The 25,582-nt window shown below is 47.5% G+C and overlaps 1 protein-coding gene across 4 annotated transcripts; it reads right to left on the bottom strand.

The window, feature by feature from the left end:
- On the bottom strand, positions 1–24,400 carry EPHX3 (epoxide hydrolase 3). Of its 4 annotated transcripts, none has more exons than XM_073588788.1 (8): positions 24,299–24,400; positions 22,553–22,804; positions 22,347–22,432; positions 19,365–19,522; positions 19,153–19,281; positions 17,465–17,568; positions 17,219–17,367; positions 1–8,587 (listed from the first exon to the last, which is right to left on the bottom strand). In XM_073588788.1, the coding sequence occupies exons 2-8, from the start codon at positions 22,793–22,795 to the stop codon at positions 8,353–8,355; spliced, it is 1,104 nt and encodes a 367-aa protein (XP_073444889.1). In that variant the 5' UTR covers positions 22,796–22,804; positions 24,299–24,400; the 3' UTR covers positions 1–8,352. The 4 variants fall into 4 exon arrangements, with proteins under 4 accessions (XP_073444889.1, XP_073444887.1, XP_073444886.1 ...); XM_073588786.1 differs by having other exon boundaries at positions 22,553–22,808; positions 24,299–24,367; XM_073588785.1 differs by having other exon boundaries at positions 22,553–22,808; positions 24,175–24,305.
- Positions 24,401–25,582: the final 1,182 nt, after the last annotated feature.

Here is a 25,582-nt window from a genome sequence, read left to right as displayed (position 1 = left end):
AAGTTTTAAAAATTTAATTTACATTTTTTCATCATTTGCAGATCTACCCATCCTGTAATTTCCATAATTCCACAACTTTTCCTTCTTGGTGCTGCAATTTCAATGTTGAGGAGTGTATAACATATACAGTACCAGTTAAAAAGGAGATTTTTGTGTACTCACCGTAAAATCTCTTTCTCTTAGCCTTTAATTGGGGGACACAGAACCTTGGGTGTTATGCTGCTGTCCACTAGGAGGCGACACTATGCATAATCTGAAAAAAGATTAACTTTGGCTCCTCCTCTGCAGTATACACCCCTAGACGGCGTCAGCCTTCTCCAGTTTTGTGCCAAAGCATAAGGAGGAACGTAACCAAATAACATAACCATGCCTGTAAGAAGGCTACTATGTACGAGCTCAAGAACAATATGAGAACTCAACAGGAAACAACGGCCCGTAAGGGCAACAGGGTGGGAGCTGTGTCCCCCAATTAAAGGCTAAGAGAAAGAGATTTTACGGTGAGTACACAAAAATCTCCTTTACTCTGTCGCCTAATTGGGGGACACAGAACCTTGGGACGTCCCAAAGCAGTCCCTGGGTGGGAAGCAGTGGACGAATATTATGCTGACAGTCCCCTAGACTTGGGGTACTGCCGCCTGCAGAACCAGTCTACCCAGGCTCGCATCCGCTGAGGACTGGGTATGAACACTGTAGTGTTTCGTAAACGTGTGTAGGCTAGTCCAAGTGGCCGCCTTGCACACTTGTTGTGCCGAAGCCTGATGCCGAATGGCCCAGGAGGCCCCTACTGCCCGTGTAGAGTGTGCCGTGATACCGGCCGGAAGAGGGGAACTGTTAAGTCGGTAGGCCTCATGTATGGTGGACTTGATCCACCTGGCAAGGGTAGCCTTGGAAGCCGGCAACCCCTTGCGACTACCTTCCGTAAGAATGAAGAGGGAATCGGATTTCCGGAAAGGTGCAGTCCTGGACACGTAAATCCGCAATGCCCTGACTAGGTCAAGCGTATGCTGAGCCTTCTCCACTCTATGTACCGGAACCGGGCAAAGGGAAGGCAGTGAAATCTCTTCGTTAAGGTGAAAGTTGGACACAACCTTCGGAAGGAAGGATGGTACCGTGCGGAGAACCACCTTGTCCTGGTGAAAGGCTAGGAAAGGTCGTCTGCAGGAAAGTGCTGACAATTCCGACACTCTGCGTAACGAGGTGATAGCCACTAGAAAAACCACTTTCTGAGACAGAATGGAGAGTGGAACTTCTCTAAGAGGTTCGAAGGGTGGAGTTTGCAATGCTGTCAGGACCAGATTGAGGTCCCACGTATCCATCGGACGTTTGTAGGGAGGAACCAATCGGGAAACTCCCTGGATGAAAGTCCTTACTTGCGGTTTAATAGCAATGCGCTTTTGAAAAAGGACTGAAAGCGCCGACACCTGACTCTTAAGCGAACTTAAGGATAGCTTGGCATCTAGGCCCGATTGAAGAAAACCTAGTACCTTCGGGAGGTAATAAGGGAGTGGGACTTGTCCATGAGATTCGCACCAAGAAAAGAAGGCTCTCCAGGTACGATAATAGAGCTTGGCAGAGGCAGGCTTCCTTGCCCTGATCATAGTTGCAATGACTGCCGGTGAAAAAACCTGCCTGGGTTAGAATCCAGGTTTCAAGGGCCATGCCGTCAAATTGAGGGCCCCTGAATTCTGGTGGAAGAACGGACCTTGAGACAGAAGGTCGTGGCGGTCAGGTAGACGCCAGGGGGCGTCTGCCGTAAGTTGGACGATGTCGGCGTACCAAGTACGTCTGGGCCAGTCTGGCGCGATGAGGATGGTCGGAACTCCCTCTTGCTTGACCTTCCTCACGACCCTGGCTATTAGGGGGAGGGGTGGAAAAATGTACAGGAGTCGGAACTGGGACCAGTCCTGGACCAGGGCATCCGCTCCAAGCGACCGCGGGTCGTGTGTCCTGGCCATGAAATTGGGAACCTTGGCATTGAGATGGGATGCCATTAGGTCCACATCCGGGGTTCCCCATCGTTGACAGATCTGGTAAAAAATCTCGGGATGGAGAGACCACTCCCCCGAGTCCATTCCTTGCCTGCTGAGGAAGTCGGCTTCCCAGTTTTCTACACCCGGAATGTGTACCGCAGAAAGAACCGACCTTGTGTCTTCCGCCCAGCGGAGGATATGAGCCACTTCTCTCATTGCCTGGGCGCTGCGGGTCCCGCCTTGGTGATTCACGTATGCCACAGCCGTGGCATTGTCCGACTGTATCCGTATGTGCGAGGCTGCAAGCAAGTGATGAAAGGCTCTCAGTGCCAAGAGAATGGCCCTGATTTCCAGAACATTGATGGGCAATGTCACTTCCCTCGGTGACCACTTGCCCTGTGCCCTGTGATGTAGGTGTACCGCCCCCCAGCCTGTCAGGCTTGCATCGGTAGTCAGGATCTTCCATTGTCCTGAGAGGAATGGCTTCCCTCGTGTAAGCGAGGTTGGTTTGAGCCACCAGTGCAGGGACCTCCTGGTTGATGACGTCAACCTGAACTCCCTGTCGAGGGAGAAGGGGTTCCTGTCCCAAGATCTGAGTATGGCTAGCTGAAGGACCCTGAGGTGAAACTGGGCAAATGGCACTGCCTCTATTGCTGCTGCCATCCTGCCGAGGATTCTCATGGCAAACCGGAGAGATCGAGGAGGACTGCGAAGGAGTGTGCGAACTCCCAGACGGATGGCCAGTGTCTTGTCCTTGGGAAGGAGCACCAGGCCCCTGGTGGTGTCGAATACCATTCCCAGGAATGTTAGAGTCCGAGTTGGGATGGTCGACGATTTCTGTAGGTTGACTAGCCATCCCAGGCGACTCAGAGTGTCTAGAGTGATTGAGACACTGACCTCGCAGTCTTTGAAAGTGGGAGACTTGACGAGGAGGTCGTCCAGGTACGGGACGACTAGAATGCCTCTTGAGTGCAGGACGTCCATGGTGGCCGCCATGACTTTGGTGAACGTTCTTGGAGCCGTGGCGAGTCCGAATGGAAGGGCGACAAACTGGTAGTGGTTTTGGTTGACCGCGAACCTGAGAAACCTTTGGTGGGCGGGAGCAATTGGTATGTGGAGATACGCATCCTGTATGTCTATGGAGGCGAGGAATTCTCCCTGCTCCATGGATGCAACGATGGACCGGAGGGACTCCATGCGGAAATGACGGACCCGTACGTAATTGTTGAGCTGTTTTAGGTCCAGTATGGGTCGGACGCCGCCTCCTTTCTTGGGGACTACAAACAAATTTGAGTAGAATCCTCGGAATCTCTCGTTCGCGGGAACCGGCACCACAACTCCTGATTGAAGGAGAGAGGAAACCGCTTGGTGGAAGACACGAGCCTTTTCTGGTGGTGTTGGAGGAACAGAAAGGAAGAACCGGTTCGGTGGAACGGAAGTGAACTCTATCTTGTATCCGGAAGACACTATTTCCCTGACCCACCTGTCTTCTGTAATAGGCAGCCAGACTTGCTGAAAGAGTAAAAGTCGGCCGCCTACTGGTGGGGTGTCTTCCGGAGGTCTCGAGTCATGATGAAGTGAAGTTCTGAGGTTTTCCTCCCTTGGGTTTCGCTTGGCCTGCTTTCGACTGCCAAGCCCTGTCCGGTCGCTGCTGCGTCCGTGGGTTGTCTCTGCGTGGAGAACGGTTGCGGTTTTGCACTGGGCGCGAAACGGACCAGCCCGAGGAATTCCGAAAGGATCGGAATCGCGTCTGGTTTCTTCGTTTGAACGTGCGTTTCGGTTTTAGTTGAGGGAGAGAGGTACTCTTACCCCCGGTGGCATTGGCTATCATGGTGTCCAACTTTTCGCCGAAAAGTCTACCAGTAGAATACGGAAGTCGCGTGAGGGACTTCTTTGAGGCCGCATCCGCTTTCCATTCTCGCAGCCAGAGGATGCGTCGGATCGTGATGGCGTTTGATGCTATTCCCGCTACACCTCTGGCGGAATCCAGGGCTGCATGAATCATGTAGTCTGCTACCACTGCCATCTGGACCGCTTGGTCCGAGAGTTCAGGATTTGAAGCCTGAAGACCCTCCTGTAGTCTTTTGGCCCAAGCTAGGATGGCCTTGGCTGCCCAAACTGAAGCAAACGCAGGGCCCAGAGAGGCGCCTGCCGCTTCGAAAATAGAACGAGCCATGCGTTCTACTTGCCGGTCTGCTGCGTCCCTGAGGGTTGAGCTATCCGGCAGAGAGAGTAAAGTCTGCGCTGCTAGCCTAGAAACCGGAGGGTCCACTTCAGGTGGATCTGCCCATTGTTTGGTGTCTTCCTGTGGGAAGGGGTACTTCGCTTCCAGATATTTGCGATTAGCGAATTTTTTGTCAGGCTGCGCAAACTGTTTGGTAAGTATTTTCTCAAACTCATCGTGATTAGGGAAGACCTTAGGTGGTTTTTGAACACTTTCGAAGCAAATCCTATGTTTTGGGACTTCCGGGGGCGACTCTGGAATTTTTAGCACCCGATGAATAGAAGAAATTATGTCCTCAACTAGCGCTGTATTGCTAGGGGGAGAAGGTACCACGGACCTGACCGTTTCATTATCTGAGTCGGAGTCACAGATGCCCTCCGAATCCTGTGCCTCACTAAGGTGATCCCTGGAGGGCGACCTGGGGCGGGGGTCTTCTGTGGTGGGGGATCCCTGTGGTAAATTGCACTGTCTGTCTGTGGCAGGGGACTGCCCAGGAGACCTGGAATGACGCTGTCTCTCCCTAGAGGGGAACGACCTTGTGCTATAGTGCGACTCAGGTGATCGAGACCTGTGAGTCCGCTTACGTCTGTGAGAGTCGGAAGCAGCATGTTCCTGAGACAAGCTGTCCGTTTGCTGTGTACCGTCCATAGCCGGGGTCCGACTCTGCAGAGCTTGCAGCAATGTAGCAGTTAGGTTGTCTATGGACTGTGACATAGACTGAGACATCTGAGTTGCCCATTCCGGCGTGGCCTGTGACACTGAAGCGTCAGTAGGGACTCCCTGGGGTTCTGACCCAGAGTTCTGGATGCAGACTCGGCAGTGCGGATACGTGCTGCCACTAGGGAGCGTGGCTTTGCAGGCTGTGCAGAATGCATAGAAACATTCCTGCCTGGTTCTCTTCCTTGAGCCCGGCATAGTGCACAGAGGCTGGCTATAAGGGATCGTACAGGGGTGGCTACGCAGAGGGAACCCACAGAAAGCCTTATAGGAAGTATAGATTCACAGCTGAGTAATGAGAACCCAGCTGTGAGCTTACCCCACCGGTGTGCCCCTAGGTCCAGCGCCGACAGATCCAAGTTCTGTGCCCCCCGGAGACCGCTGTGATGCTTCTCTCCTGGATCTCATCCAGAAAAAATGGCCACCAGGGCTCTGAGGAGAGGGAGGAGGGGGCGGAGAGCTGAAAAGGGCACGCTGGGCTGTGTAAAAACGCGCCCTTTCTGCCTCAATCCGCCCCTTCTATGACACTCCAGTGTGTCATTTTGGTCATCCGGGGGGCGGGCCGGGGGGCAGGGAAAAGGCGGCTGCTTCAGCTAGGCCGAAGCCGCGGTCTAAATTTGAAGCCTGATGCCCAGGAGGGCTCCAGAGCGGCGCGGTAGTCCGGGGGGAGGGCGGATTTGTACCAGACCCCCCCAGAACGGTCGACTGGATAGCGGTGGGGGTAGCAGGGGTAGCGGTTTTTGTATGGGGGGCCCCTGAAGGGCTATGGAGCCGCTGCTGCTGCAGAGACAGGGACACAGCAAAAGCCCTGTTTCTGCTGTGCCATCCAGTCCGCACCCTCCCCCGGCCCCCACAGGATCCCTCAGCCAGCCTGGGGTCCCTGGAAGCTGCGAAATGCTGCCTGATCTCCGACCCTACCTGAGGCGTCTCAACCTAATACCCCCTGCGGGGGATTAGGGAGGGTGCGTCTGTCACCGTCAGGGGGTCTTCATCCTCGCCTCGACCTCAACCCAGACCCCTTAAGGGTGTTGGGGAAGGAGGGGGGTCTCGACCTCGAACCAGGACCCGAGGGACTGGGGAGGGAGCGACATGGGGAAAAAAACCACCTCAACCTCAACCGGGTACCCCTAATAGGGGACCGAGGAGGGAGCCATGCCGGGAGTCTCGCTGGAGACCCACTTTTCTTCATCTGTATTTCCGTGAAAAAAGGAAAAAAACGGAAGAAAAAAGGTGTGCCTCCTTGCGACACTAAGCAAAAACTGGAGAAGGCTGACGCTGTCTAGGGGTGTATACTGCAGAGGAGGAGCCAAAGTTAATCTTTTTTCAGATTATGCATAGTGTCGCCTCCTAGTGGACAGCAGCATAACACCCAAGGTTCTGTGTCCCCCAATTAGGCGACAGAGTAAATTTGAATACGCCTGTTCATGTAACAGTTCTGTACAGCTAATATTGAGATGTCTGCTACTTGAGGTCTGAGAATCATTTATGAGGGCTGTTATTTGAGGTTCTATCAGTTTACAGTTTCTGAGGTTGGTAATTTTGATGAACTTATCTGCAGCAGAGGTAATTCTTGATCTTCCTTTCCTGTGGTAGTCCTCATGAGAGTCAGTTTCAGCGTAACAATTAATGGTTTATATGGATGCACTTAACCCCTTCACTCCCGGAGCTTTTTTCGATTTTTCGTTCCCCTTCTTTCCAGAGCCATAACTTTTTTATTTTTCCGTCAATATGGCCATATGAGGGCTTATTTTTTGCGGGACGAGTTGTACTTTTAAAATACACCATTGGTTTTACCGTGTTGTGTACTTGAAAACAGGAAAAAAATTCCAAGTGCGGTGAAATTGCAAAAAAAGTGCAATCTCACACTTGTTTTTGTTGGCTTTTTTGCTAGGTTCACTAGTTGCTAAATCTGACCTGCCATTATGATTCTCCAGGTCATTACGAGTTCAAAGACACCAAACATGTCTCTCTTTTATCTAAGTGGTGAAAAAAAATTCCAAAGTTTGCTAAAAAAAAAAAAATTGCGCAATTTTCTGAGACCCATAGCGTCTCCATTTTTCGTGATCTGGGGTCAGGTGAGGGCTTATTTTTTGAGTGCCGGGCTGACGTTTTTAATGATACCACCTTTGTGCAGATACGATCTTTTGATCGCCCGTTATTGCATTTTAATGCAATGTCGTGGTGACCAAAAAAACATAATTCTGGCGTTTTTAATTTTTTTCCCGGGTTAATACTTTTTTATTATTGATAGATCTGGCGATTCTGAACGCGGCGATACCTAATATGTATATGTGGGATTTTTTTTTATTGTTTTATTTTGATTGGGGCGAAAGGGGGGTGATTTGAACTTTTATTTTTTTTTTACTTTTAAACTTTTTTTTTTTTACTTTTGGCATGCTTCAACAGCCTCCATAGGAGGCTTGAAGCATGCAATACTCGATCGGCTCTGCTACATATGGGCGATGAGCAGATAGCCCATATGTAGCAAAATTCCTCCTGTGCTTTCAGCGCCGACCACTGGGTGGTGCTGAAAGCCATCCGCCTGGAACAACCATAGAGGTCTCTATGGGACCTCTGGTTGTCCAGTCAACATGACGCCGACCCCGATCACTTGACGGGGGGGTCGGCGATGAGCTCATTTCCGGGCCGGCGGCCGGAAATGCTATGTAAATGCCCGCTGTCAGCTTTGACAGCGTAATTTAACTAGATAATAGGCACGGGCGGACGGCGATTCCACTCGCGCCTATTGCGGGCACATGTCAGCTGTTCATAACAGCTGACATGTTGCGGCTTTGTGGTGGGATCACCGCCGGAGCCCACCTCAAAGCGGGGGACCTTACCGATGACGTACTATTCCGTCATCGGTAAGGAAGGGGTTAAGGATACCTTCAAAGTCCTAGCAATAGTCTAGACTGACTGGCCTTCATGTCTTAAAGTAATGATGGACTGTTTTTTCTCTTTACTTGAGTGTTTCGTCCCATAGTCTGGCTTAGAACAGTTGTGAACTTGGACTTGGCAATATAACACTGCAAAACAGACTTCAAGGTCACTTTCTGAAGGCCGGTGATTCCTCAAATTAACTCTTGACATGCATGCATTCTCACTGGAAAGTGACTACCTGATGAAGCTACTTGAGAGCATGCCAAGGGGGTGTAAAGCTGTCATCAGGGTAAAAGGGGTAAAAGGGGGGGGTAATCTGCAGAATCTAAGGTTTAACACATACTTTCTTTACTCGTTTCCATATTTGTTCCTTTCTGGTTTTGCCATCTTCACTCTGAACCTACAATGTGCACATTCCAATAAGAGCAAAGAAAGCCACGGCGTGAACAGGTGTGTCCAAGCTTTTGAGAGTATGTAGGTCAGCATCTTATATAAACACATTTTTGCTGATTTTAACTACATGCTCCAACATACAAACTAATGTATGCACACGTCATACAGTCAGTGTGTGGACGCAGGCATCTCACGGCTCAGGAAGTCCCACATGACCCTGTTCACCTCCTCGGGCTGATCCTGTTGTAGCCAATGACTTGCATTGTGTATAATCTCCGCCTTGAAAGGAGCATGGACATACTGCTGCATTTCTGGGACCATTGCAGCCTCCAAGAATGTGTCCTTCTCCCCCCATAGCAGCAGTGTGGGTACAAGAACATCTTGGGCTTTCACCGGGAAGAACCTACAGAGACAGAAGTACTACTAAGAAGAGTACACAGGGTGGACAGATCACTGCACCAAATATATCAATGAGTAGCTGAAGAGCCCGGCGTTGCCTGGGCATAGTCACCAACTGTGGTTAGTGATAACAAATTATAATGATTATATTGCACATAAAAACATTTCACATCATATATTCAACACTACAGATTTGCAACACAAATTAACTAAACGATTACCCAAGTATAGATAGTATTTTATTTTCAACTCATTCAAGAGCAGTTTGATAAACAACATGTTTGGTTTTTCCTTTCGGTGCAAAGATGAACAGATTTTTGGCAGTTCCAACTCTTGAACAGATCACGTAAATTTGACCATGAGAAAAGCATGGAGACTGCAAATCGATCCCCACTACTTTCAAGGACTGTCCCTGAGCATTGTTAATGGACATTGCAAATAGCAGTTGAACTGGAAACGTTTAAAATCAAAAAACAAATCAGATGGAATGAGTGGAATTCTTGGAATGAAAATTCTATCCTGTCTGATACCGTCTGCTGAGCCGTGTATCTAACCCTATCCTGTGTGATACTGACTGCTAAGCTGTGTATCTAATCCTATCCTGTGTGATACTGCCTGCTGAGCCGTGTGTCTAATCCTCTCCTGTGTGATACTGACTGCTGAGCTGTGTATCTAATCCTATCCTCAGTGATACTGACTGCTGAGCTGTGTATCTAATCCTACCTTTGTGATACAGTCTGCTGAGCCGTGTGTCTAATCCTCTCCTGTGTGATACTGACAGCTGAGCTGTGTATCTAATCCTATCCTGTGTGATACTGACTGCTGAGCTGTGTATCTAATCCTATCCTGTGTGATACTGCCTGCTGAGCCGTGTGTCTAATCCTCTCCTGTGTGATACTGACTGCTGAGCTGTATCTAATCCTATCCTGTGTGATACTGACTGCTGAGCTGTGTATCTAAATCCTATCCTGTGTGATACTGACTGCTGAGCTGTGTATCTAATCCTATCCTTGGTGATACTGCCTGCTGAGCCGTGTGTCTAATCCTCTCCTGTGTGATACTGACTGCTGAGCTGTATCTAATCCTATCCTGTGTGATACTGACTGCTGAGCTGTGTATTTAATCCTATCCTGTGTGATACTGACTGCTGAGCCGTGTATCTAATCCTCTCCTGTGTGATACTGTCTGCTGAGCCGTGTATCTAATCCTATCCTGTGTGATACTGACTGCTGAGCTGTGTGTCTAATCCTATCCTGATACTGACTGCTGAGCTGTGTATCTAATCCTATCCTGTGTGATACTGTCTGCTGAGCCATGTATCTAATCCTATCCTGTGTGATACTGGGCTCCCCCTGCAGTCTGTGTCAGAGGGTGGTCTGTGTTTGCACGGTAATAAAGTGTGTTATTTCCAGCTTTACAGAAGGACGATAACACCATAGAAATGATAAGAATAATAGGCCTCAGTTACCACAACTGTCTACAAGGAAAACTGTTGCTGATAGCAACCAATCACAGCTCAGCTTTCATCTTTTAAACGGCTCTGGGACAGCGTGGCGAGTTTTGAGTGGCGACTTTTGTGTTTTGACTTTTATGTGGCGAGGTTGGTGTATGTGTGGTGAAATGTGTGCTGAGGGTGGTATATGTGGTGAAGCACGTGGTAGTGTGTGGTGCATTTTGTGTGTGTTCATATCCCCGTGTGTGGTGAGTATCCCATGTCAGGGCCCCACCTTAGCAACTGTACGGTATACACTCTTTGGTGCCATCGCTCTCATTCTTTAAGTCCCCCTTGTTCACATCTGGCAGCTGTAAATTTGCCTCCAACACTTTTCCTTTCACTTTTTCCCCATTATGTAGATAGGGGCAAAATTGTTTGGTGAATTGGAACACGCGGGGTTAAAATTTCGCCTCACAACATAGCCTACGACACTCTCGGGGTCCAGACGTGCGACTGTGAAAAATTTTGTGGCTGTAACTGCGACGGTGCAGATGCCAATCCCGGACATACACACACACATTGAGCTTTATATATTAGATATACAATTAACACTTCTATTGGAGACATGGAAAGAAGTTACGTAGCTTCCATATACAGTGGGGAAAAACAGTATATAGTCAACCACCAATTGTGTAAGTTCTCCCACTTAAAAAGATGAGAGAGGCCTGTAACTGACATCATAGGTAGACCACAACTATGAGAGTCAGAATGAGAAAACAAATCCAGAAAATCGCCTTGTCTGATTTGGTAAGATTTATTTTGCAAATTATGGTGGAAAATACGTATTTGGTCATCTAAAAAACATGCAACATTTCTTTGGTCTCGCAGATCTGTAACTTCTTCTTTGAGAGGTTCCTCTGTCCTCCACTCATTACCTGTAGTAATGGCACCTGTTTGAACTTGTTATCAGTATAAAACACACCTGTCCACAACCTCAAACAGTCTGACTCCAAACTCCACTATGGTGAAGACCAAAGAGCTGTCGAAGGACACCAGAAACAAAATTGTAGTCCCTTTTTTTTTCTCATTTTGTCTCTCATAGTTGTGGTCTACCTATGAGGTCAATTACAGGCCTCTCTCCTCTTTTTAAATCAGAATCCTACTCCACACTGATGAGGGGCAACACGCCGAAACAGCTGTCTGTGGATAGCTACCTGGCCTCGGTATTTCCCTTGTCATATCTGTAAACTCGTAAAGAGCTGGATATTGACTTAAAGGGCCACTTAATATGGTGGTAATGGTGGTTTCTGAAAAGAGCCACTCCTTGGCTGGGTCCTTCCCTGGAGGAAGATCTGTCTAGTCCCGCGTTTGAGACTCTTAAATGAGTCTCCATGGACTTTATTTGCATATTCATATTTCCCAGGGAGCAATGCACCCAGGATTTCACTGATTGAGCGCCTTTGCCGGCTGCCGCAGTGTTTTCTTTGACTGGTCTCCCTGAGGTCAGTGATTGTTTTGTGATGTTCATCTTTTTAAGTGGGAGAACTTGCACAATTGGTGGCTGACCAAATATTTTTTCATGAACATGAACGCAGAGAGCAAATGAAATACCTAACCACTCCTTCTACACCTGGATAGAGCAGATGATATCGGAGACCCCTGTTTTGGAGATAGAAGCGAGTCCTGCAACGATTAGACACCTATGAAATATCTCACTACAGGAATCTGTCAGCAGGATCCTGTCATCTTATCTAATAGCAGCAGACCCTGATTCCAGCCATGTGTCACATGCTGCTCTGCATGATATAATTTTGATACAAGTTTTCTCTGCTGCAGATTTAGCAGAGCTCTGAATGCTGAGCAGGTCTATAACCCCGTCCACACCACTGATTGAAAGCTTTCTGTGTACACTGTTTATTGAGATAAAACTACCAATCAGTAGTGAGGGGCGGGGTTACATACATCAGTTGACAAGGAGACACGAGACACCTGGTCCTGTAGTGATAATGTGCTAATAAATCACTGATTTTATTGAAATAACAACACACAGGCACGTAAGTGATACATCGCTGGAATCAGGGTCTGTTCCCCTACATCATGCTGCTCTCATATTACATAGCAAAAATCTGCTTAAAGATTCCCTTTAACCTCTTTACCCTCCAAGCCTGTTTTCACCTTCATGACCAGGTAAAATGTTACAATTCTGACCACTGTCTCTATATGAGGTAATAACTCTGGAACGCTTCAACGGATCCCATGGATTCTGAAAAAGTTTTTCATTACATATTGTACTTCAACACAGTGGTAAAATTTGTTCCATATGACCTGTATTTATTTGTGAAAAAAAATCAGAAATTTGGTAATTTTTTTTTATGTAGGGACCACATCCCATTTGAAGTGCCGATGAGGGGCCTATATGACATAAAATACCCAAATGTGACACCGTTCTAACAACGGCACCACTCAAGGTGCTCAAAACCACATTCAAGACGTTTATTAACCCTTCAGCTGCTTCACAGAAATTGAAGAAATGTGGAGGGAAAAAATTAACATAAGTTTTTTTCCGCAAAAAATGTTCTTTTAGCCCCAATATTTTTATTTTCACAAGGACACCAAAAATTGTTGTGCATTTTTTCCTGAGTACGAGGGTACACAATATGTTGGAGAAAACTACTGTTTGTTCACACATTGGGGCTCGGGAAGGGAAGTAGTGACGTTTTGGAATGCAGACTTTGATGGAATGGTCTGCGGGCGTCATGTCGCGTTTGGAGAGCCCCTGATGTGCCTAAACTGTGGAAACCCCCCACAAGTGACCTTATATTGGAATTGATCTAATGTTTCCTGGTATGTGAATGTTATAATGTGGTGGCATATGTGAGTTGTGTAGTGTACATCAGGTTGTCATACGTGCGTTGTGCAAGTCTGTAGTGTATGAAGGTGTGGTATAGTCTGAAGCAGTCTTTTATACACAGGCCAGGTTTATCGGGGCAGGTGTCGCATTGATAAATGGTGTCCTTGAGTCTCCCCCTTCTGTAACACACTCAGCACCTCTTTTGCGACCCTTCGTTTTTTGTCCTTTGAGGGTTTTCCCTGGTACGATACAAGCACTTTCAGTTCCAGAAATACTGGGGCCCGCTCATTCCTGGCTGCCAACTATAAGGGCCTTGATCGCTGGAACTCCTGGAACTGAAGGTACATAATGGTCTGGCCTGCACATCGTGACAGCAGGAAAGCGTTATACAGTACATTGCCATCTGAACGATATGCATGGCCAGCTTCTTGTACCACACCTTGGCCTTTCTCATGGCACTGTACGGCTGAAGGACTTGATCGGAGAGATCATCTTCCCCCATGTTCTTACACAGTGTGGTTTGCGGACCTGTGTAGAGGTACCTCGTACTGTGGTGGGGGTACTGCCGTCACCATGTATGGTGGTCAAGAAAAGGACAACCCTCTTGTACTTGACCACCAGAATCTTGTCGCTACATTGGGCTCAGCTCTCACCCCTTTCTGAGCAGCTGCCCAATTAGCATCTTAGGGAGGCCGCTCTGATTTTTGCGGACAGTACCGCAGGCTTGAGCATAGAGGGTCTTGAAGAGTGGGATGCTGGTATAAAAGTTATCTACATAAAGGTGATGACTTTGATCCAGCAGTGGGTGCAGCAAATCCCACACATCTTTCTCACTCACTCCCAGGACAGAGGGACATTCAGGGGATTGAATTCAGGTCTTTCCCTTCATAAACCCTAAACCTGTGAGTGTACCCTGAGGTACTCTCGCACAGCTTGGAGAGCTTAATTCCGTACCTGGGCATCTTACTGGGCAGGTATTGCCAAAATTTGAGCCTCATCCACGCAGATGTCCCTTTGGGGAGTGTACACCTCAGCAAACTTTTTGATGAAGTGATCAATGATCGGTTGAACTTTGAAAAGTGGGTCAAAGTTGGGCTCATCTCAGGGAGGACATTGTGCGTTATCACTGTAATGGAAACATTTTTGGATTGCCTCAAATAGTTTCCGTATCATGGCTATGCAGAACATTGGAGTGTTATACAAAACGTCAACACTCCAATATTGCCGAAGTTCTGGCTTCTTCACTATCCCCATGTGAAGGACCAAGCTCCAAAATGTCATCATTTCTACTGAGTCTACAGGGGTCCAGTTAGAAAATGATGAAGTGCCATTTTGTGCAAAATATCGCTGGGCATACAAATTTGTCTGGGCCACCATGAGGTTTACACGATCCTCAGAGAAAAAGACTTAAGTTGATTTCGGTGAGGCCGGTGGTGTCAAATTTGATTCCTGATTGCGCGACAAGATCAGGAGTTAGTGGCTCATAATCTTCAGGAGGAATGAGGTCCATACGGGGTTAGCAACGGTGAGTGTTGGTTCATTTTCTGTCCTGGTGGTTCAGTATCACACGAGAAGGATAAAAAAAACAAAGAAAGGTGGAAGTTTCTCCCTCACTGTCAGTGTTGGAGGCACGGAAAGCGTATGCCTCCTCCGCTGAATACCATGATTGAGACGAGCGGGACATTATTTCACGTATGCAGTGTTTGCGTGTACGGTGTTTGGTGAATACTTTATTTTATTTAGAAGAAAAAAAAAAGAATCTAAACAATCTAGAAAGAAAAAGATAAAAACAAAATGAATACAAAAATTTGGTAAAATAAAAAAACAAACTTACTAAACAGACATTAGTAAAAAAAAATTAATTACTGAGCGCCCACAACTATCTGACTATATTCAGTAAAAAAAAAAATACTGTAGTAAATGCCAATTACTACAGTATATTTTTACTGTCCCTAATCTAGTCCTATCAACTAATCTAACATTTTTTTATTCTTTTTTCACAACAAAGGAAAAAAAACAACAAATATTAGACAGGGACAAAAAAAGTCCTGGAAAACAGCGTGCACGGACACCGATCGGTAATTTGCGTCACTGATCAGCACTCTGCGGCTGCAGGATGCACGCATAAAAAAAAGCCAAAAATAGAACGATCAAGTACTGATCAGCGCTCAACGACAAAAAGGGTAGATGGGGAGGCGTTATGGGAGAGGGGTAGAGGAGGGAAAAGGGGCGAGAAGGGGAATGGGGTGATTGGGAAAGATCAGGGATCAGAAACTGAACAGGAAAGTCTTTCTTCAACATCAGCATCATCAGCAGAAGTGATGGCAAAGGTTTGAAAAGTCAGTGGCACCACAAGGCCTAGGACAGCGAGACAGAACGACAGTATGACTGCCCTGCATATTACAGCACCGATCATAGACTGTACATCAGTGTTTCAGCCGACTTCATTGCCTGAAACACTGAAAACTCTGTGACTCGTTGTTCGGAATTGAACAGCCAATCACAGCAATAGTATTTGTGGGGGGCCGCACCACCCACCGGGATGCCCTGCTGCAAGGCACCTTAATGCGATCATCACAACTGCGGTAGTGGTGCCACATTAAAGATATGATGTACAGTGCCTACAAGTAGTATTCAACCCCCTGCAGATTTAGCAGGTTTGATAAGATGCAAATAAGTTAGAGCCTTCAAACTTCACACAAGAGCAGGATTTATTAACAGATGCATAAATCTTACAAACCAAAAAGTTATGTTGCTCAGTTAAATTTTAATAAATTTTAAACATACAAGTGTGGGTCAATTATTCAACCCCTAGGTTTAATATTTTGTGGAATAACCCTTGTTTGCAATTACAGCTAATAATCGTCTTTTATAAGACCTGATCAGGCCGGCACAGGTCTCTGGAGTTATCTTGGCCCACTCCTCCATGCAGATCTTCTCCAAGTTATCTAGGTTCTTTGGGTGTCTCATGTGGACTTTAATCTTGAGCTCCTTCCACAAGTTTTCAATTGGGTTAAGGTCAGGAGACTGACTAGGCCACTCCAACACCTTGATTTTTTGCCTCTTGAACCAGGCCTTGGTTTTCTTGGCTGTGTGCTTTGGGTCGTTGTCTTGTTGGAAGATGAAATGACGACCCATCTTAAGATCCTTGATGGAGGAGCGGAGGTTCTTGGCCAAAATCTCCAGGTAGGCCGTGCTATCCATCTTCCCATGGATGCGGACCAGATGGCCAGGCCCCTTGGCTGAGAAACAGCCCCACAGCATGATGCTGCCACCACCATGCTTGACTGTAGGGATGGTATTCTTGGGGTCGTATGCAGTGCCATCCAGTCTCCAAATGTCACGTGTGTGGTTGGCACCAAAGGTCTCGATCTTGGTCTCACCAGACCAGAGAACCTTGAACCAGTCTGTCTCAGAGTCCTCCAAGTGATCATGAGCAAACTGTAGACGAGCCTTGACATGACGCTTTGAAAGTAAATGTACCTTACGGGCTCGTCTGGAACGGAGACCATTGCGGTGGAGTACGTTACTTATGGTATTGACTGAAACCAATGTCCCCACTGCCATGAGATCTTCCCGGAGCTCCTTCCTTGTTGTCCTTGGGTTAGCCTTGACTCTTCGGACAAGCCTGGCCTCGGCACGGGAGGAAACTTTCAAAGGCTGTCCAGGCCGTGGAAGGCTAACAGTAGTTCCATAAGCCTTCCACTTCCGGATGATGCTCCCAACAGTGGAGACAGGTAGGCCCAACTCCTTGGAAAGGGTTTTGTACCCCTTGCCAGCCTTGTGACCCTCCACGATCTTGTCTCTGATGGCCTTGGAATGCTCCTTTGTCTTTCCCATGTTGACCATGTATGAGTGCTGTTCACAAGTTTGGGGAGGGTCTTAGTCAGAAAAGGCTGGAAAAAGAGATAATTAATCCAAACATGTGAAGCTCATTGTTCTTTGTGCCTGAAATACTTCTTAATACTTTAGGGGAACCAAACAGAATTCTGGTGGTTTGAGGGGTTGAATAATAAATGACCCTCTGAATAAACTTTTCACAATTTAAAAAAAAATTAAACAAAGAAATAACATTCTTTTTTGCTGCAGTGCATTTCACACTTCCAGGCTGATCTACAGTCCAAATGTCACAATGCCAAGTTAATTCTGAATGTGTAAACCTACTAAATCTGCAAGGGGTTGAATACTACTTGTAGGCACTGTATATGTACGTTGAAGGTCATGAAAGAGTTAAAAGAGCTATAGCGTTCATACGGAGCCTAAAACCCATGTGCAGAAGGCTGCCCTAGTGATTTCAGGCTGAAGCAATTTTATCATTAAATTAAAGTTACAATCCTTGTTATTCTCACCCAAACAAGTTCCTGTAGTAGTTTAGAGCAGGAGTTAAGGCTCCTCTTTGGGATGGGTAGTATATGAAGGCCTCTATCTCTTCATTGCTTAGCCTCCGCTCTTTATTCTGGATACCCATACTGGCATCTACCAATGGTTTCCGGATGTACTGTGGAAGGAAGAACAAGATACAGTTGAGGATAAAATCAATGGTTGCATCTGACACCCCTAGACCACTGGGAAGGTCATCAGTGTCTTCTACTCACCTCAAAGTCACCCAGAGATAGGAGGATTTCAGGTAGGATTGGCAGCTGGAAAAGGAAGACATAACGGGAGGAGAAGAGCTGAGATGGATGAGCCAACACGTAATCTAGGGAGAAATGAACATCAGACTGAAAAAAGAAATCCTAACCTTATCACTCCTAAACTCTTTTTGCATAATAATTTGGAACACAGTTTAAAGACATCAATGTTTAGAATGGCCTCATTCATTTTACCAAATATGTGCTGGAAAACAAAGCAAAAAAAAAAAAAAATCTAAGTGGGGTGAAATGGTTAAAAATAAAAATCCAATTCCACCCTTTTTAGATTCCGGTCACTGCCGTTAGAAGCAGGTGATGCAGGTACCAGGTCCGGAGTCCACTAGAAGAAGCTCAACGAAGAACGTACTATGGCAATGTCAGGAAGGTGTTAAAGGATTGGTCTCATAATTTGTCTTATAGGCCCATAAGGGCCCCACAAGGTTCAGTTCTAGAGCCCCTGCTCTTCTCCATTTACACCTTCGGCCTGGGACAGCTCATAGAGCCCCACGGCTTTCAGTATCACCTCTATGCTGATGACACACAGATCTACCTCTCTGGACCCAATATTATCTTCTTACTAATCCACTTATACCCCCGCTATTCCCCGGCCTCTCCCCTTTGTCAATCCCTGCACTGGCTCCCCATTGCCCAGAGACTACAGTTCAAAACTCTAAGGCCTGTTTCACACTTCCATTTTTTGTCGTCAGTCAAAATCCGCCAATTTTATAAAAAAAAAACGGATCCGCCAAAAAAGGGGAGGATCCGATTTTTTCCCCCATAGACTTACATTAGAGGCGGATCTTGACCGACGGTCGTCCGTCCCTCCCGTTTTTTGACGGATCCGCCAAGATTTTAGCGGCTCCCAGGCAGATGAGACGGACAATGCAACGTTATATTTCCTTGACGGTTCGCTAATTTTAAGTGCGCATGCCCGGAAGCTTTACTTCGGGAAGCATTTTAACCATAAAATGCCGTTCCGGGATCGGCTAAAAATCTCTCTCTCTCGACCGCTTTAAATTTTTTCATCTTCGGCGGATCCGTCCATATTAGCGTCCGCTGACATCCGTATGTCACAACGGAGGCGGATCCGTTAATTTTCGTTTTTGGTGGATGCCAATTGTCCGCCAACAGCAGAAGTATGAAACAGGCCTAACATGACATACAAAGCCATCCACAACCTGTCTCCTCCATACATCTGTGACCTCGTCTCCCGGTACTTACCTGCACGCAACCTCCAATCCTCACAAGATCTCGTTCTCCATGCCCCTCTTATCTCCACTTCCCACAATCTCGTACTAGATCTTTCACGTGTATCCCCCCTACTCTGGAACTCTCTATGCCAACATATCAGAGTCTTATCTACCATGGAAAACTTCCAAAAGAACATGAAGACCTATCTCTTCCGACAAGCCTACAACCTGCCGATCCACCAAACCGCTGCACGACCAGCTCTACCCTCGCCTACTGTATCCTCACCCATCCCTTGTAGATTGTGAGCCCTCGCGGGCAGGGTCCTCTCTCCTCCTGTACCAGTCGTGACTTGTATTGATTAAGATTATTGTACTTGCTTTTATTATGTATACCCCTCCTCACATGTAAAGCGCCATGGAACAAATGGGCTATAATAATAAATAACAATAATAGTACATTACCATGGAAGGCTGACGGGTGGGGAGCATTCATAACAATGAGACGAGACACCATGATGCTGTGACGAACTGCAAATGTCCATGCCAAGGTGCCCCCCCAATCGTGTCCCACTAAGATACAGTGTGAGTAACCTGGGTGGGAGAGAACAGGTCATATATAATATAATTCACACCAAACCTCTCCACCTCAGACTAGTGTGACACTAAGCCCTCACCCAGCCCAGTAATGAGGTCCTGGATGTCCTGAAGTAGTATCTCCATTCTGTAATCCCGCAGCTCAGGAGGCGCATCGGAGCTCCCGAAACCTCTGAGATCCACGGCCACAGTCCAATACTCTGGGGAGAACTCATCCAGCTGGTGCCTCCAGGAGTACCTGCCAACAATACGAGGGGGTCACCACACAGAGTGGGCAACACTAAAGGAAAAAAGACTCCCCAAACCATTACACATGGTTATGTGCAAACAGAATGGCTCTACATTAAAAGCTTAGCTGTATTATAATCTAGAGCTGCATTCACAATTCTGCAGGTTTCAGTGCTGAAATCGCACAGAATTTCTTCATACATAGTTTGCCCTGGTTCTCTGCACTCTAAATTGTTTTATACTTCAGTACCATAAGAGTTCAGCTGTCAGAGTTATGAATATCTACAGGTTTGCAACAAGCTGGTTGCTTCCAATGACATACAGCAACAGCACATAAGTGGGTGCAGCTCTGAAGTACAATAAAGAAAAATAATTCAGAATCAGGGTATGTGATGTAGTGCAGATCTGGAGTATAATACAGGATGTAACTCCAGATCAGTACAGGACAAGTAAAGTATATACACAGTGATGCCACCAGCAGAATAGTGAGTACAGCTCTGGAGTATAATACAGGAGGTAATGTAACTGAGGATCAGTAATGTAATGTATGTACACAGTGACTCCACCAGCAGAATAGTGAGTGCAGGTCTGGGGTATAATACAGAATGTAACTCAGGATCAGTAATGTAATGTATGTACACAGTAACTCCACCAGCAGAATAGTGAGTGCAGCCCTGGGGTATAATACAGGATGTAACTCAGGGTCAGTACAGGATAAGTAATGTAATGTATGTACACAGTGACTCCACCAGCAGAATAGTGAGTGCAGCTCTGGGGTATAATGCAACATGTAACTCAGGGTCAGTACAGGATAAGTAATGTAATGCATGTACACAGTAACTCCACCAGCAGAATAGTGAGTGCAGCTCTGGGGTATAATACAGGATGTAATTCAGGGTCAGTACAGGATCAGTAATGTAATGTATGTACACAGTGACTCCACCAGCAGAATAGTGAGTGCAGCTCTGGAATATAATAGAGGATGCAACTCAGGATTAGTACAGGATAAGTAATGTATGTACACAGTGACTGGACCAGCAGAATAGTGAGTGCAGCTCTGGAGTCAGAATCAGTTTAGGGCAGTGATGGCGAACCTTTCTGAGACCGAGTGCCCAAACTGCAACCTAAAACCCAATTATTTATGACAAAGTGCCAACACGTGCCAAATGCCCCATCATGATCCCCTTCATGCAGAAATGCCCCATCATGATCCCTTCATGTAGAAATATGCCCCATCATGATCCCTTCATGTAGAAATATGCCCCATCATGATCCCTTCATGTAGAAATATGCCCCATCATGATCCCCTTCATGTAGAAATATGACCCATCATGATCCCCTTCATGTAGAAATATGACCCATCATGATCCCCTTCATGTCGAAATATACCCCATCATGATCCCCTTCATGCAAGAAATATGTCCCATCATGATCCCCTTCATGTCGAAATATGCCCCATCATGATCCCCTTCATGCAAGAATTATGCCCCATCATGATCCCCTTCATGCAAGAAATATGCCCCATCATGATCCCCTTCCTGCAAGAAATATGCCCCATCATGATCCCCTTCATGCAAGAAATATGCCCCATCATGATCCCCTTCATGCAAGAAATATGCCCCATCATGATCTCCTTCATGCAGAAATATGTCCCATCATGATCCCCTTCATGCAGAGATATGCCCCATCATGATCCCCTTCATGTCGAAATATGCCCCATCATGATCCCCTTCATGCAAGAAATATGCCCCATCATGATCCCCTTCATGCAAGAAATATGCCCCATCATGATCCCCTTCATGCAAGAAATATGCCCCATCATGATCCCCTTCATGCAGAAATATGCCCCACCATAATCCCCTTCATGCAGAGATATGCCCCATCATGATCCCCTTCATGCAGAAATATGTCATTCCACCACGTCCATCATTTCCTTTTCCCCCATCAATGTCCCTCTCTCCCCATCACTCCCATCATTCCCCTCTCCCCATCACCCCCCATCATTGGCCCTCTCCCCATCACCCCCATCATTGGCGCTCTCCCCATCATTGGCCATCTCCCCATCACTCCCATCATTCCCCTCTCCCCATCACCTCCATCATTGGCCCCCTACCCATCACTGGCCATCTCCCCATCACCCCCATCATTGGCCCTCTCCCCATCATTGGCCCTCTCCCCATCACCCCATCATTGGCGCTCTCCCCATCATTGGCCCTCTCCCCATATCACTGGCCATCTCCCCATCACTCCCCTCTCCCCATCACCTCCATCACTGGCCCCCTACCCATCACTGGCCATCTCCCCATCACCCCCATCATTGGCCATCTCCCCATCATTGGCAAACACACACAGACACACACCACAGCGGCCACACTCACCACACACACACCAGCGGCCACACACACACACCCACCCACCAGCGGCCACAAACACACCAGTGGCCACACCCACCAGCAGCCACACCCACACACCTCTCCACGCGCCGGCATCTTCCTCGGCTCTCACTTCCTCTCACACATTGAGCGGCGCGGCCACAGCTGGATGACATCATCATTCAGCTCCGCTCAATGTGTGAGAGGAAGTGAGAGCCGAGGAAGCTGCAGCTCTGGATCAGTGAGGCGAGGCCGCGGGCCAGCTGAGAGTGCTCTGCATACCCTCTCTGGCACGAGTGCCATAGGTTCGCCATCATACTCTAACTATAGGGTATGTGATGTAGTGCAGCTCTGGAGTATAATACAGGATCAGTAACGTTACATGTTATATTATTACATCATTGCTCTCTGACCACTATCAGTGGTGAGCAGGCATTACACACATAGGGTGGAAGACATTACCAGTTCTCTGGGAAGCCGTGCAGAAGAAGCATTAATGGGTTGCCCTTTTCTCCAGATGCCACGTAATGGAAGCGTATACCAGACTTCTGTACAATGAAGAAGTAGATCATCAGTGACTTGTCCTCACCTCCTGGCACCTCTCACCCGCCACATTACAGTGGCACCACGTCACCTCCATGTATGGGAACCATCGCACAGGCTCTTACCTTGATGCGGATGTGCCCGTGCTGGCCATGCGTGCTGCTTGTTAGGCAGGCTGGGGCGCTCTTACGTGGCTCCCAATAAAACGCCCTGAAAGGCTTCCTGGCTATGAGCCGCAGAGCATCCGGCAAGTAGGAGGCGGCTGCCAGAAGGGATGCAACATAGACTAGTATCCAGAATAGGACACCAGACACCTTCAGAGCCACCCGGGTCACCATCAGGAGGAGACGAGACACATAGAACTGCATTGTGACCCACTGTCTGGAGAAAGAAGACATTGATGAGATTCCACAGATAGCCAAACTCCACAATCACAGTGCCAGGCGAGTGCCCACTGACAACTAGCACCAGCAGAGAGCCTACAATTACGCAATCAAGGAGTTAAATGTCCAAAAGAATAAATACTTTCTATCCGTAGCTCCAACAGGCCCCAACTCTGCTTTTTTTTTAATTTCATAATAAAGGTCTATAGTTTGCTACATGATAAAACTTTCACATCACGCAGTCACCACAAGGGGGAGCTCACTGCATACAAACGGATACAGCTACCACTGAAGCCAATAAGAGCAATACAAATCCAAGTGGCTAGCTCCCCCTAGTGGCAGCTGCCTGCACACTGTGCTGGGACCTCGGGGCACATTCCCTTGGATTCTCCATCGCATATTATTTCAGCAGCCTCGTGAATGCAAAGTTACAAAATCTCCTGCAATAATTTGCTGTGGATGCAGCTGGAGGTCCCAAGGCCTCAGTATGTCATAGAGATATATCAGAATTGGGGGTGCAGCTGCTAAAACTCCACCATTTGCTAAAACAGAATAGGTGCTCATCTCCTCCAAGACTCAAAGAGGGTATTCCCATCTCCAAGACCCTAACCCAATATAGAGTAGGCGTAATAAAAACAATAATATTAGAAATGCCTCCAATTAGAAATGTAGTATAGTTCTTCTGATTTGCCATGTGCAGGGCGTTGCCGTAGTTTAGGTATCCATGGTTACGACCACTAACCATTACTATACGAGTGGTCGTAACCATGGATGCCTAAGATACTACACAATGGTGATCGTGCTGAAGTGTCTTCTGCTCGAACCGACGCCTTTTACTGCAGCAAAAAGGCGCAGTGTGAACAGGCCCCAAGTGAAGGGATCAGCGCTCGCTCCTATCGCAGCGTAATAACCCCTTAGATGCCGCAGACGCCTAGTTGGAAATGGTGGCGGGCGTCCCAACGTGACTGCAGGGACCCGGCGGCGTTGTCACGGCGTCCGGGGAGGACCCCCCCTCGTCTGCCATGTTTCTACACCCGTGAAGCCAGCGGCTCGGAGCATTCATTGCACGACACGCAATGTTACGGTAGTGCCGTGTACTGTACAAGCGATCCCACGGCTCTGTGGGGGTCTCAGCGCCCGGACCCCACTGATCAATCCTGTGAATGTGTATCTAATGGCTGTTTTAGGGGATATGCGGGGTAATTATTAGGCAGGCTGTCGGTCTCCAGGAGTCGCTCTATTGCAGTAGGAGCTTTCACTGGGGACCTCCAGGACAATAACAATGTTACAGTCTGAAGAAAAAAATAAAAATTAAGTAGTGCAGAAATCGCACAAAAGTCGCATCACGTGACTCCTGAGCTCACAGCTATGATTTGAGAGAAGCCTGAACTCTTTCTAGACTACACCCGGATCACACATTGCCGCCATTAGAGGTTAATGGAACAATCTGCAGCGACTCCCCGGAAGCCGCCGCCATGCCAACATCACCTGTGATACCGTCTCCTTCACTCGACCACGGTACAAAGGACATTTCACAAGCCCCACCCATTGGCCGATTTCTCAGCAATCTATTGGATAACCGCGCTGCCTATCTCTGATTCTAAGACATTTTATTGGTTGACGCTTAACCCTCCAGCATGGTAGGTAAAGGCTTTTTTGTGGTTTGGCTGAAGAACAACGTTGCCATGACGTAGGCGGGGTTAAATAGAGGTCGCTTTCTAATTGGCTGCTTGATCCTACTTTCTACAGGAGGTGACGCTTGGCTATCATTTTGACTGACAGGTAGATTGTCCTATGAGAGGCCCTGGTTGTGTTCTTTCTTGGAAGTACGGTCGGTGATACATTTCACCCCATTCATTGGCCCTAAGGAGGTTTGTGTTACCATGGCGACAAGAAGGAATTTTTTTTTTGGCATTTTCCTCTGCTAAAAGTGTCAATGATCAAAACCAATTGGGGACAGAACACTGTACATCCTGACCTAGTGCCATTACTGTAGGCCAAATGATCACCAAAGATGGCACACATGTGATAATCAGTGCTCAACACAGGAGTATCATAGATGGGACCGAAGACTTATTTGACAACTGGGTGTCACCATTCACTTTGCCAATGTTATGTGTCCCTTCACAAATCTAATAGACACAGTTAAGACGCTAGGGACATTACTGCAGCTCAAACCCCACCCAGTCCTGTTTGTGTGACCATGCAGAAAAAGTGGCTCTAGTGAAGCACCCTGCCCAAAACGAAACCCCTTTGACGGCCCCCATATTGTAAGATGTCTCCCCTTGTAGTGTGATGACCCTATGATTATGATGCACTCAAAGATGCCTCCCTACACAATATAATTTCCCTCAAAGCCACCTCACAGTGTGGTACCCTTACTGTGCGCCTCTCAGTATAATTCCCTTACAGAGGTGCTCTCTCAGAATGATGCCCCCACAATGCCCCTCCTCTCAGTATGATGTGCCCCTCTCAGTATGATGTCCCTACAGTGCCCCTCTATCTCATTCCAATGCCCTCACAGAGCTCCTCTCTCAGTATTTTGCCCCCACAGTGCCCCTCTCTCATTACTATGCCCCCACAGAGCTCCTTTCTCAGTATGATGTCCCCACAGTGCCTTTCTCTCTCAGTATGATGTCCTCACAGTGCCCCTCTCTCTCATTCCAATGCCCTCACAGAGCTCCTCTCAGTATTTTGCCCCCACAGTGCCCCTCTCTCATTACTATGCCCCCACAGAGCTCCTTTCTCTGTATGATGTCCCCACAGTGCCTT

The sequence above is a fragment of the Dendrobates tinctorius genome, unplaced genomic scaffold, assembly GCF_039654945.1.
Source record: "Dendrobates tinctorius isolate UK_male_01 unplaced genomic scaffold, ASM3965494v1 ptg000104l, whole genome shotgun sequence".
Lineage (NCBI taxonomy): Eukaryota > Metazoa > Chordata > Amphibia > Anura > Dendrobatidae > Dendrobates > Dendrobates tinctorius.
This window is presented reverse-complemented; position numbering and strand designations above follow the sequence as displayed.